The sequence below is a fragment of the Moschus berezovskii genome, chromosome 25 (assembly GCF_049115385.1).
Source record: "Moschus berezovskii isolate FMDL1 chromosome 25, NW_MosBer_1.0, whole genome shotgun sequence".
NCBI lineage: Eukaryota > Metazoa > Chordata > Mammalia > Artiodactyla > Moschidae > Moschus > Moschus berezovskii.
Window position 1 is genome coordinate 30,659,593 of NC_142484.1, and position 12,794 is coordinate 30,672,386.

At 35.6% G+C, this 12,794-nt stretch overlaps 1 protein-coding gene and 1 pseudogene across 1 annotated transcript in view; both read right to left on the bottom strand.

Annotated features, from left to right (window-relative positions):
• Positions 1 to 12,794, bottom strand: part of RSF1 (remodeling and spacing factor 1) — a 153,127-nt gene that overhangs the window by 36,846 nt on the left and 103,487 nt on the right. The window contains exon 5 of the mRNA XM_055416058.2: positions 10,432 to 10,583. Within this exon, the coding sequence (XP_055272033.1) occupies positions 10,432 to 10,583 (152 nt within the window). The remainder of the gene's footprint in view (positions 1 to 10,431; positions 10,584 to 12,794) is intronic.
• Positions 1,652 to 10,421, bottom strand: LOC148773889 (ubiquitin-conjugating enzyme E2 N pseudogene; annotated as a pseudogene).

Consider the following 12,794-nt stretch of genomic DNA (forward strand, 5'->3'; position numbering starts at 1 on the left):
TGGGAGGCCCAGGAATATCATATGACCCAGCAATTCCACTCTTGGGTATGTATCTGAAAGAAACAAAAACATTAATCTGAAAAGACTCATGCACCCAATGTTCATAGCAGCACTATATATAACTGCCAAGGTACGGAAGCATCCTAAGTGTCCATGAACAGATGAAATGAATAAAAATGTGGTAAATATATGTAATGAATACTACTTAGCCATAAAAAAGAATAAAAGTTTGCCATTTGCAGTAACATGGATGGACTTGGAGGGCACTATGCTAAATGAAGTAAGTCAGACAGATAAAGACAAATACTGTATGACTATCCCTTACGAAGAATCTAAAAAAAAATACAACAGACTACTGAATAGTAGAAACAGACTCACAGAGAACAAGTCAGTGTACAAGGTGGGGGGAGGAAAGTGGGGTGGTACAACATAGGGACAGAGCAGAAAAAAGTATTATTATAGGATTGTATGAAGTCATGTGTGTTAAACTTTTGAAACTTGTAAAGCACTATAGAATTTTTTTAAATCTCTCAATAGTTTTTAAAAAAAGAAAAAAATTCCATTTGAAAAAACATGTAGCCAAATGCAACACTGTCTGATTTCCTTTCCTCTTACTTTTGCTTCCTACAATTTTTTCTTTCCCATACTCACCAAAATTAATCTGTATCATTTAATATATATTGGGCTTGTCATCTATTCAGTGATAGGAATAACTAATCTCTGATGCTCTAATTTCTTTATAATTCTTTTCCTGTAAGACAAGACTTGAGAAATTTTAAAACAGCAGAGTGATTTCAGATTCTCCTCAAATGTTATATACGTACAGTGAGTATAAATTAACATAAACACTGTAAAGAGCAAGTTGGAAATATCCACTCTAAAGCCTGAAGAAATATACTCTATAGTTTAGCAAAGAAAGTAAACTTACTTCTACTCAAAGAAAGTAAACTTACATAAAACTAAACAGAAATATGTGCATGAATAGTTGCTGTAGCACTGATATAAAAGAGAAGAATGAGAAATAATATCTCTCAAACAGAAAAATTAAAAATCACTAGAGCAAACAGAAGAAACGAATTTATAAAGATCAATATGGACAAATCTCAAAACAGAAAGATGAGTGAAATAGCAATATGTTAAAAGACAGGTTGTATGATAGCATTTGTAGAGGTTATGAAATGCATAAAATACTGCTATATGTTGATGTGGCTACAAACATATATAGCAAATTCACATGATTCACAGGATTGTGACACTGCTTGGAAAATAAGGGTAGAGGGAACGGAATGAAAATGAAGGGAAAGGGAAATGTTTAACTGTTCTATAAGTTTTTAAAAATTAAAAGCAAATTTTAGTAATATTTAAGTATTTCATACTATCATCTGTTTATTTAAAATATTTCATTAAAAATTAAGATTATGAGCCAGATAAAACTTAAAACGCTCTCCTGCTACTTACGTTTTGGCCAGTTATGAGACCTTGGGATAATTATCTTAATCTAAGTTTCTTTGGATTCTTTAAAAATGAAGTCAGAATACCTAACTCAAGGAACTGCTCCTCCCGCCCCCAATCCCTCCCAGCATCAGAGTCTTTTCCAGTGAGTTAACTCGTCGCATGAGGTGGCCAAAGTATTGGAGTTTCAGTTTTAGCATCAGTCCTTCCAATGAACACCCAGGACTGATTTCCTTTAGGAAGGACTGGTTGGATCTCCTTGCAGTCCAAGGACTCTCAAGAGTCTTCTCCAACACCACAGTTCAAAAGCATCAATTCTTCAGCGCTCTGCTTTCTTCACAATCCAACTCTCATACATGACCACTGGAAAAACCACAGCCTTGACTAGATGGACCTTTGTTTGTCTTCTTAGGTAGGTTTATTCCTACCTGAGGAATAAAGTATTTTTTTGTTTTTGATCCAATGGTAAAGAGATTCTTTCCTTCATTTCTCTTTCTGATCTTGTTAGTATACAGAAATACAACAGATTTCTGTGTATTCACTGATGAGCTGTAGTAGTTTTCTGGGCTCAAAATATTGAAATTATCATTTGCTATATTACTACTATGCATCAAATGGACAAAGAGGAGCTGTCCTCACACTTCTGTGTTAGTCACTCAGTCATGTCTAACTTTTTGTGACACCATGGGCTGTAGCCCTCCAGGCTCCTCTGTCCATGGAATTCTCCAGGCAAGAATACTGAAGTGGGTTGCTCTTCCCTTCTCCAGGGGATCTTCCTGATCCAGATATCGAACCCAGGTCTCCTTCACTGCAGGCATATTCTTTACATCTAAGCCACCAGGGAACTATCATTTTATTCCATGCTGACTGCAGCCAAGAAATTAAAAGACGCTTACTCCTTGGAAGGAAAGTTATGACCAACCTAGATAGCATGTTAAAAAGCAGAGATATTACTTTGCCAACCAATGTCCGTCTAGTCAAGGCTATGGTTTTTCCCATGGTCATGTATGGATGTGAGAGTTGGACTGTGAAGAAAGCTGATCGCCAAAGAATTGATGCTTTTGAACTGTGGTGCTGGAAAAGACTCTTGAGAGTCCCTTGGACTGCAAGGAGATCCAACCAGTCCATTCTAAAGGAGATCAATCCTGGATGTTCATTGGAAGGACTGATGCTAAAGCTGAAACTGCAATACTTTGGCCACCTCATGCGAAGAGTTGACTCACTGGAAAAGACTCTGATGCTGGGAGGGATTGGAGGTGGGAGGAGACGGGGATGACAGAGAATGAGATGGCTGGATGGCATCACCGACTCGATGGACATGAGTTTGAGTGAACTCTGGGAGTTGATGATGGACAGGGAGGCCTGGCGTGCTGTGATTCATGGGGTTGCAAAGAGTTGGACAAGACTGAGTGACTGAACGACTGAACTGAATCTGCTCTTGCTCTTTCATCCTTTTTTTTTGCAATTTATTTGAGTCATCAAATCAAGCAATTTGATGGTGATGCAAATCTGTAATATCTGGATTTTACTGAGTGCATTCCCATATGCCTTTGTTCTTTTCTTCCTGTAAATCACCACTTTAATCTATAGCCTTCAGCAGATTCACGTTTTCCACAGAATACCACAGAATTTCTGTGGTAAAAGTACTTTGGTGGTGGTATGTTCTTTATCAAGAGGCATTACTGTTTAATCATCCTTTTGTGTTGTTAAAGAGATGTTAATGCTCAATAAATAAAACCTTTCCTTATTAGGGAATGCAAAATGATGATATTCCCATTCTGTCAATCTTTCATCAGTGATTATCAATTTTATAAAAATAAGCCTTACTAATGCATTATTTTGTTTTATGGTGGTATAGTTCATACTGAAAAGGAAGGATGAAAGCTCAATTCTTTTTGCTTAACAGTTTTGAAATTAATAACTTGGTCCCCACTGGTATCCTTCAAATTTTTCTATTAGTATTATGATGAAATTTGTATCAAGATTTAAGACTTATGCAATCGGGCTTCCCTGGTGGCTCAGTGGTAATGAGTCCCTTTGCCTGCCATAAGGAGGCACAGGTTCGATCCCTGGTCCGGGAAGATCCTGTATACTGCAGGGCAATTAAGCCTGTGCATCACAACTATTGAGCCCATGGCTCTGCAACAAGAGAAGCCACCACAATGAAAAGCCTGAGCACTCCAACTAGAGAGTAGCCCCCTACTCTCTGCAAGGAAAGAATGCTCGTGCAGCAACAAAGACCCAGCACAGGCAAAAATAAATCAAGTTTTATATTTATATATATAATATATATATAAAAGATATATTCTTCAATGTGTTTTAATCCACTATAGATAGCTATTATCCTTATGATGCTTGTCCCATCTTAAGACAGTGGAAACCTCTTTAAGTTGGCTCTTGAGGGTTTTTTGGCGTGACTTTGAGAAGAGTCTTTACTACTTGGAATGACAGGATGTTTCTTGGCTCATAATACCCCAGAACTGGAATAAGCCACTTTTCCAAGAAGCCTTGATTTCCTTTAATGGGAAATTGTACTTCAAGACCACAATCTGGGTGCTAAGGATGCTCACTGCTACTGGGCTGGCCATTGTTTCTAGGTCTTTTCAGTAGACAGAGCTAGAAAATAATAAAAATAATCCTTGAGTTTCATAACAATATTTCCTTAACTTTCTGTCTTACATCTTATTTCTTTTTCCCACTGAGAATCTTGGTTTTCAAGAATATCACAAATGATACAATTAGAATATCAATTATATTTCACCCATATTATGCAACTTTTCAGAATAATAACACCACCATCACCAAAGTAATTTAATGGAAAGTCCACAAGTTTTTGTATGTACTCTTCCCATTCTTTCTCCATCTGTTTTGTCTCATAGCTCCACTGTTAAAACACTAAGTTATTAAAGACTGTATGTTCTTTGCTCTACCTGTCATTCAGATTTAGTTACATGTAGTGAAGTGAAAGTTGCTCTGCTGCTGCTGCTAAGTTGTGTAAGTCGCGTCTGACTCTGTGTGACCCCATAGATGGCAGCCCACCAGGCCCCCCCAACCCTGGGATTCTCCAGGCAAGAACACTGGAGTGGGTTGCCATTTCCTTCTCCAATGCATGAAGGTGAAAACTGAAAGTGAAGTTGCTCAGTGGTGTCCGACTCTTTGCGACCCCATGGATTATACAGTCCATGGAATTCTCCAGGCCAGAATACTGGAGTGAGTAGCCATTCCCTTCTCCAGGGGATCTTCCCAAGCTACTAAATTAATGCTTACCCAACATTCTTTTTCAAATCTTTATTATGCAATAGTTTTAGACATACAGATATCTTACAAAAGTAGTTCAAGGACACCCTCACCTTGTTTGCTGTACATTAACAACTTGTGCCCTGGTAGCACACTTCTCAAAACCAGGAAATCAGCATAGTAAAACACTATTAAACAGATCTGATTAAATTTCGCCAGATTCCCCCATCCCCTGCCAGGTCTGCTCTGTTTGAGGACACATGTCTCACTGTGTTCTTGGATTTCTTTAGTCTCCTCCAGTCTGTGACCATTCCTCATTCTTTCCTGACCTTGACAGCTATTTTGCAAATTACCTCTCAATCTGGTCTCATCTGATGTTTTCTTAAGATTAGATTAAGATATACATTTTTGATGAAAATTCCACAAGAGATGCTATGCATTATACCAGTGGGTACATGATGATGTAAATGCCTTGATCATTTGGTTAAGGTGGTGTCAGCTGGTGATTCCACTGTAAAGTTAACCATTTCCCTCTTTGTAATAGGCAAATGTCACAGGAAAGACACTTGGAGATTATGCTAATATACTGTTTCTCCACAAATTTGTACCCATTCATTTTAATGTCTGTCAGAGATCTCACCTGTGACACTCACCATTAGGAAATATATGCATATATATATATTAAGCCATACAAATGAATATACTTATATTTATTACCATATCACCCACCACTGAGGTTTGTTAGTCTTTTTAGATATCTGAAGCTCATTCACTAGAAGATTCCTATAAAAAGACTCATAGAAAATAGATCTTAGGTATTGATAGCAGTTTACATGCAGTCTCTATCTAGAAGTCATTTTAGTTAGACATAAAATCCCTAGTTCACATGTTTTCCCTTACATATGTTATGGCACTTTCTTCTGGCATAAGGCATTGCTTTCAAATATAGCGATGGCAGTCTGATAAGTCACCTGGTCTTTCTGTCAAAATGGCCAAAGTACTTTCTTCAAAGCCGAAGGGTTTTACTAGAATATGTCTTGATGCTGGTTTTTCTGGGTTGATTTTCCAAGGTCTTTAGTGTCTTTAAAATATGTAGTCTTACATTCTTTTTTTATTTCAAGAAGTTATGGGAGGGGACATGGGTAAACCTATGGTTGATTCATGGCAGTCTGATATTGCTGTTTGGTAGAAACAGTATTTGGTAGAAACCAATGCAATACTGTAAAGCAATTAACTTTCAATTAAGAATAAATAAATTAAAAAAAAGAAGTTATGTTAAGCATAGTCTTTGGCATTTTTGTCTGTCTCCTTGCTTTGGTTTTCTTTTTTACGAACCTCTGTAGGACTTTTATTGCATATCTTCAACTCTTTATCTCTTTTTCTCAAATCTTCATCGACTTGCTTTTGTTTTTATTTTGAAAAACACACAACATTCCATCTGCTGTTTTGTTTTGTTTTTTAGAATAACAAAAAAATATTTTACTAAAACATAAGATTTACAGAAATTTTCAGACAAGCCATACAAAATGGTCACAAGCTTTTTCTTGAAGGAAAGGTCTACACTTGAGAGCAAGGTCACAATGTTATTAGTGAGGATTGTGATGTCTGTTTAATGTTCCCATTTTGGTTCAAACAATCAAGCTTGTCCATCTACAGCGTCTAAATAAAGTTAGACTTGGCTAGAGAGCATAGTGGAGAAGGAAATGGCAATCCACTCCAGTGTTCTTGCCTGGAGAATCCCAGGGACGGGCAAGCCTGGTGGGCTGTCGTCTATGGGGTCGCACAGAGTCGGACACGACTGAAGCTACTTAGCAGCAGCAGCAGCAGAGAGCATATTCTGAAGAAATGGTTAGCTGCTTTTAAGCAATGCACTTAGATCACCATAAAAAGGGGGGAAAGGAGCCCATAAAATTAAAATATAACTACATTCCCCCACCACCAGAAAAATAAAATAAAATGCAAAAAACACCCACACCCCTGCAGCTAACCTTGACAACTACCTTCATTCACCACAGTGCTTTATACTTAAACCATGATGGGGGAAATGAATAAAAGCAGAGAGGGGCCACTGCTTTTAGATGTTTTGCAACAATCCAGACGATACTTCTGGCCTCTGCTCATGCTTTACAACAGTGAATCAGGACAAGACATAGATTTGCTAAAGTGTATTTAATCACCAAAGGATTGAAGATGCCTGGGTTTTCATTCTGTAGTTTCTAAGACTGTGTCCATTAAATGCAAACAAAAAAGGAAGAAGTCTTGGCAGAACAGAAGTGATACACACTTGACGATCGAATCGATTTAGATTATTATTCATGGTATATAGCCTAGTCCATGCTCTAGCTGTTTCTAGGGCTTGGGCTTCATTGGTCTTCCACTGCTCCGCTGTATCATTTGCTAATGGATCATCTGGAATGCGAGCACTTAACAAAGCCTAAATCAATAGCAGAACTGTGCGAATCTGCAGTGCTGGGGACCACTTATCTTTCACAATATCTAAACATATTCTTCCCAACTTGTCTACATTAGGATGATAAATTTCGGTCATGAAATGTACTTTAAGGGTTGCCATTGGGTATTCTTCTGGAAGGAATAGTTCAAGCTTAAAAACCCCTCCCTCAAAGGGGGAATCCTGAGGGCTGGCAATGACCACATGAAAATAACAGGCGTTGCTCTCATCTGGTTTTAATGCTGGGAACTGGTTCTGCCAGCAAACAATGGCTTTCCTTAATAATCCTGTGGGGCAGCCCGGCCATCTTGTCAGATCCTGAGTTCGGCCTCTGGTCTGGTCTCTGGCTCCGCTCCCTTCACGCATGGGTCATCTGCTGTTTTTTAAGGGTGGTAATTCTTGTGTTTGTTGACTCAGATATTATTTATGGATTTTTGAAAAAATCGTTAACTCTGCCACCTATTCAGTTAGTGTGTTCATACGTTTAGTGTCTTTTGGTTAAGTTTTCATTTCTGCAGTGATGTTAATATGCTTCTTATTTTCTTTCGTTATAATTCTATGGAATTTGGTCTTGATCTTTTTTAGTTACTCATTTTTATGCCAAGCAGATAGTTTTTCTAATTTTACTGCTATCAAGCTCTGTATTTTTCATATTAAAAATTAAAGTGATTTACTTTATGAGATTATATAACTCTAGACCTCTCCGATACTTTCATTTGAATCTTTTTTTTTTTTTAAACTTGTCTCTACTGTCCCTGTTCTATTTAATTTAGATCCTATTCCCAGCAGACCGCATGAAGCTCTTTGTGGAGTTTAGTTCCGGAAGGGATCTTTGGCTGGAGAGGTTTGAGAAGTCACAACGCCCAGAGTACCCAAGTTCTGTTAAGATCTTAGTTTCAGATACTACAGTTTTTTACTTTTGCTATCAATATGTTCCTATTACAAGGGAGTCTGTAGTTAGTCAAAAACCATGCCACTGACACTTTATAAAAATGATGAATGACAACTTAAAATTTTCACCTGCTGATTCTAATCATAACAAATTTAACCAGAAAAGAAAATTTCAACAGTTTCTCTAACCATGAAAGAGTTTTATTTTCTTCTTCCTTTCCTCTTTGCTTTCTAAAAGAGGTGATCATTTCACAACAAATACAAATGTCAAATCATTATGTTGTATGCCTGAAACGAATCTAAAATTGTATGTCAATTATACTTCAATTTTAAAAAATCTGAAAATTCAAAACTGGGTTTAGACTACTTTAAAAGTTATTAAGTTTTACTGATGTAGGCTACAAACTGAATTTTAGGATATAGAAAAGAATTTGCCAAATCAGAAATACAGCTCATGATTAAAACCACCAAAGATATTTGAAATCATATAACCACTAGTAAAAGGAGAATAATCAGGATTTTTGCTAAAAGAAATATTGGTATATACAAACATTATACCCTACATTAAAAGGCAAAATTAAAATGTAGCTAGGGAATAACTTTATGATTAGTTTCCTCAAAGCAGCAAACAAGGTAAGAGCATACTATTTTCAGGTTCTAATTGAAACAGTAAAGGAAAACTAAAAGTAAAGGAAGAAAGGACAATAAAAAGAGCCAACTCTGTATCCTGTCATTAAAAGGCATGTTATCAAGAAAAAGTATTAACCAAACGATGTTAGACAAAATTTCAGTTGGTTTCTCTGCTTCCAGAAAAGTTAGGGCTTGGTTCTGATCTTCTGTAAAGGTTAAGATTTGATCTGTTCAGTTAACCGTATTAAAAAAAGTCAATCAGGAAATCAAGCTTAATAACTATAATTATCATAGACTTAAGAATTTGCTAAGGGCAACCCAAAACAAAAAAGAAAACCAATCCACACCACATACACACAAAATCTATTTAAAAATTGGCTTACTTAAAAAAGGACTTAAATATTTTCCCAAACAACACATACTAATAAGAAAATGAAAAAGTCTTCAACATCACTGGTCATTTTGAAAATGCAAATCAAAACCCATAAATACCACTTCACGTCATTAGAATGTCTATTATTTAAAAAAAAAACAAAAAACAAGTGATGTGTAGGATGTGAAAAAATTGGAACCCTTATGCAGAACTGATAGGAACGTAAAATGGTGCAACAGTTGTAGAAAACAATATGGCAAATCCTCAAAAAATTAAAAACAGAACTATCATCTGATCCAAAAATTCTACTCCAGGGATATACCCAAAAGAAATGCAAGCAGATATTTCTACACCCACTTTCATAGCAACATTATTTATAATAGACAAAAGGTAGAAGAAACCTAAGTATCCAGTGACAGATGAATAGATAAAATGTGGTAGACACACACAAGAGAATATCAGCATTAAAAAAGAAAAATTCTGATACATGCTACAATATGGAGGAATACTGAAGACATTAGGCTCAGTGAAATAAGGCAATTATAAACGGACAAATATTGCATGATTTCTCTGAAGTGAGGTTCCTGCTGCTGCTGCTGCTAAGTCACTTCAGTCGTGTCTGACTCTGTGTGACCCCATAGACGGAAGCCCACCAGGCTCCCCCGTCTCTGGGATTCCCCAGGCAAGAACACTGGAGTGGGTTGCCATTTCCTTCTCCAATGTGTGAAAGTGGAAAGTGAAAAGTGAAAGTGAAGTCGCTCAGTCATGTCCGACCCTTAGCGAGCCCACGGACTGCAGCCTACCAGGGATTTTCTAGGCAAGAGTACTGGAGTGGCTTGCCATTGCCTTCTCCAGAAGTGAGGTTCCTAGAGTTAGTCAAATTCACAGTCAGAAAGTAGAATGATGGATGCCTGTGGCTAAGGGGAGGGGGAAAAGGGTAGTTAGTGTTTAATGGGTACAGAGTTTCAGTTAGAGGATATACATCTGGAGATGAATGGAGCTGACAGATGCACGACAATACAAATGAACTTAATGCCACAGAACTGTACACTTAAAAATGGTTAAAATGATAAAATTTTATGTTATATATATTTTATCACAATAATTTTTTAAAAGTTCACTAATATTCTTGGTATTCTTAAATTAGTAAAAGATACCATGTTTTGATGATTGGAACACTTTTATGGAAATTTTTTAAATGTTCAGTATAAAAGACCAAAGTTTTTCAATGGTTTTTTTGCCTTTTTCTTTTTCATTAAATGATAGAAAAATCGATTTCCGTTAACAGGAAGAGTTAAAACTTTTCAAATAGAGGGAAATTCAATTGATATAGGTGGGAAGAAGAGTGGAAAAAAGAAGAAATTACAAAACAAAGAAAAACAAAACACACAAAAAAAACCTTGTTTAGTTGCTTCTTCCTCCTTTTTAGTCTCCTCTTCTAAGCTGGGACTTTCCCGGGAAGAGCTGTCCTGCTGGCTAGAGTTCTTCAATAGTACAGGATCAATCTGTGCTTTCAGGAGTGCAAGAGTCTCAGCCAACTCATTTCGATTTCTAAAAAAAATGGAAAAACAGAAGGCAGCATAAAAATCTTTCTCCTGTTCTAAGCTTTGTGGTTGCCAATAAGGGTGGGGAAGAATGGGAGTCTTGGATTAGCAGATGCAAACTAATTTATAAAGAATAGATAAACAACAAAGTCCTACTACGTAACACAAGGAACTATATTTAATATCCTATGATATAGCATAATAGAAAAGAATATGAATATAAGAATATTCATATGGATAACTGAGTTACCTTGCTGTACAGAAGAAATTAACACAACACTGTAAATCAACTATACTTCAATAAATGTTTTAAAAAAATATTTCTTCAGTTCTAAAATGATTTCAGAATAACACCTATTAGAAATTAACATTTAAAAAAGAAAAACATACTAAGAACATCCAAAACACTAATACAGCTAACCCTAATTAACCTTAAATTTTAAAATTATGTATTAGGAATGAAAGCATATTAAAATAAACTGTTCACCAATGAGGAATCTTAGACTATGTTTTTATTAGAATGGCAATTCAAATCTCTTTGGTTAAAAAGAACAGTAGGAACAAAATTAAACCAAAACCAAAGTTTGGTAATTTTTTAAAATACGCTGCAGTGTATCAGGAGTACAAAATCAAAGTAAGTTCAATTTGAATAAAAATATAAGAAAATCCCAAATAAATAAGATACCAATCTACAAATTATCTATTTTTACTACCAAATCCAGAGGTATATATAATATGGTCAATTTTAATGCCACATACAATTAACAATAAAACAATAATTTAATCATAAATAATTATTTATAATAATAATAAATTTTTTTCTTGCTCAGAAAACAGTGTGTAACAGCAGAAATAAAACGGAAACCGTGGACTAAGAGTTGGGAAATACAGTTCTAGATGTGCCACTAAGTTAATTAATCATCACCATGATCTTCCCATCTGGGTCATCAAAGGACTCTGCATGCACCTCTTAATTCTATGTAGTTAGCATCAAGATGAAATTATTTGTTTTCTTATCTGTCATGCCACATATGTCTTCTATCCTCCGTTTTCACCTCCATTTCCAATTCCACTGCCATTCCAGCTAAACACTACTGCTTGACAGTGGGGACTGTCTTATGAAGTAGGCTCTAAAAAATATTTAATGAATAAATAAAATCCTTGTTCCTAAACCAAATGGCTATGTACCCCTCAACAGGTCATATATCTTCATCAGACCTGAGATTCCTTATTTATACAAGACTGGATTCTCTTAAGTATTATTAAATTGGTTTCCAAAGAAAGTAAAAAATTGCCAGTGACAGACACCTTTCAGAAATTAAAAGGACAATCATTTTGCCATTGTCTATGAGAAAGAACACACAGGGTTACACACATTATAGATATTGTGCAAGGGAATGACTATATGTTTATACATAGTATAACTATCACATTAGCATACACAATAAAATGAACAGTTTTAGACTTTTAATTATCTAATAGTACTAGGTCATATCAGATGCTGTTTCAAGATTGTGTGGTACTATACCCACTTTACAAAAAACAAAAATAGTTTCTATTTTTGAACTTCATTAGCCCGACCTGCTTCTAACCTAAGCCTCTATCCACTTAATGTTATTATCATCATATTTCAATGAGAATTTCATATGTATAAGTGCCCCAATCCATTTGTTATTTTCTGAAGTCATGCTGGAAACTGAAAAAATATATTAAAGTATTTCACTATACCTTCTTTTAAAAGCTTTGAACATTAGAAGCATGCCAATACTTGCTAGAAAATCCATATCAATTACTTCCAGTACTCTAAGCAACAAAAAAATTCGCAGAAAAGTTGATTAAAGAACTCTCCTAAAGGCTTTTAACCTGTCTATTACATTAAAATGCAAACCTAATAAAGCCATTATCTTATAAAAACAGAAAAATACCCACCTGGATTTCTCCTGTTTCAATCTTACAATTAGATTTAGTATGTTAAATAATTTTTAAAAGCCCTAAATTGGAATGGAGGAAATTTTAATATTTATAGACTAAAATTAGATACAAATTTCTTACCACTTTTTACAGAACTTTTTATTTTTAACGTAATTTTAAAGTGTTACCTTCCATTTACAATTATTACAAAATACTGGTTTTACTCTCCATGTTTTACAACACATTTTGAGCCTATCTTACACCCAACAGTTTGTACATTCCCCTACCACTGGTAACCACTATTTTG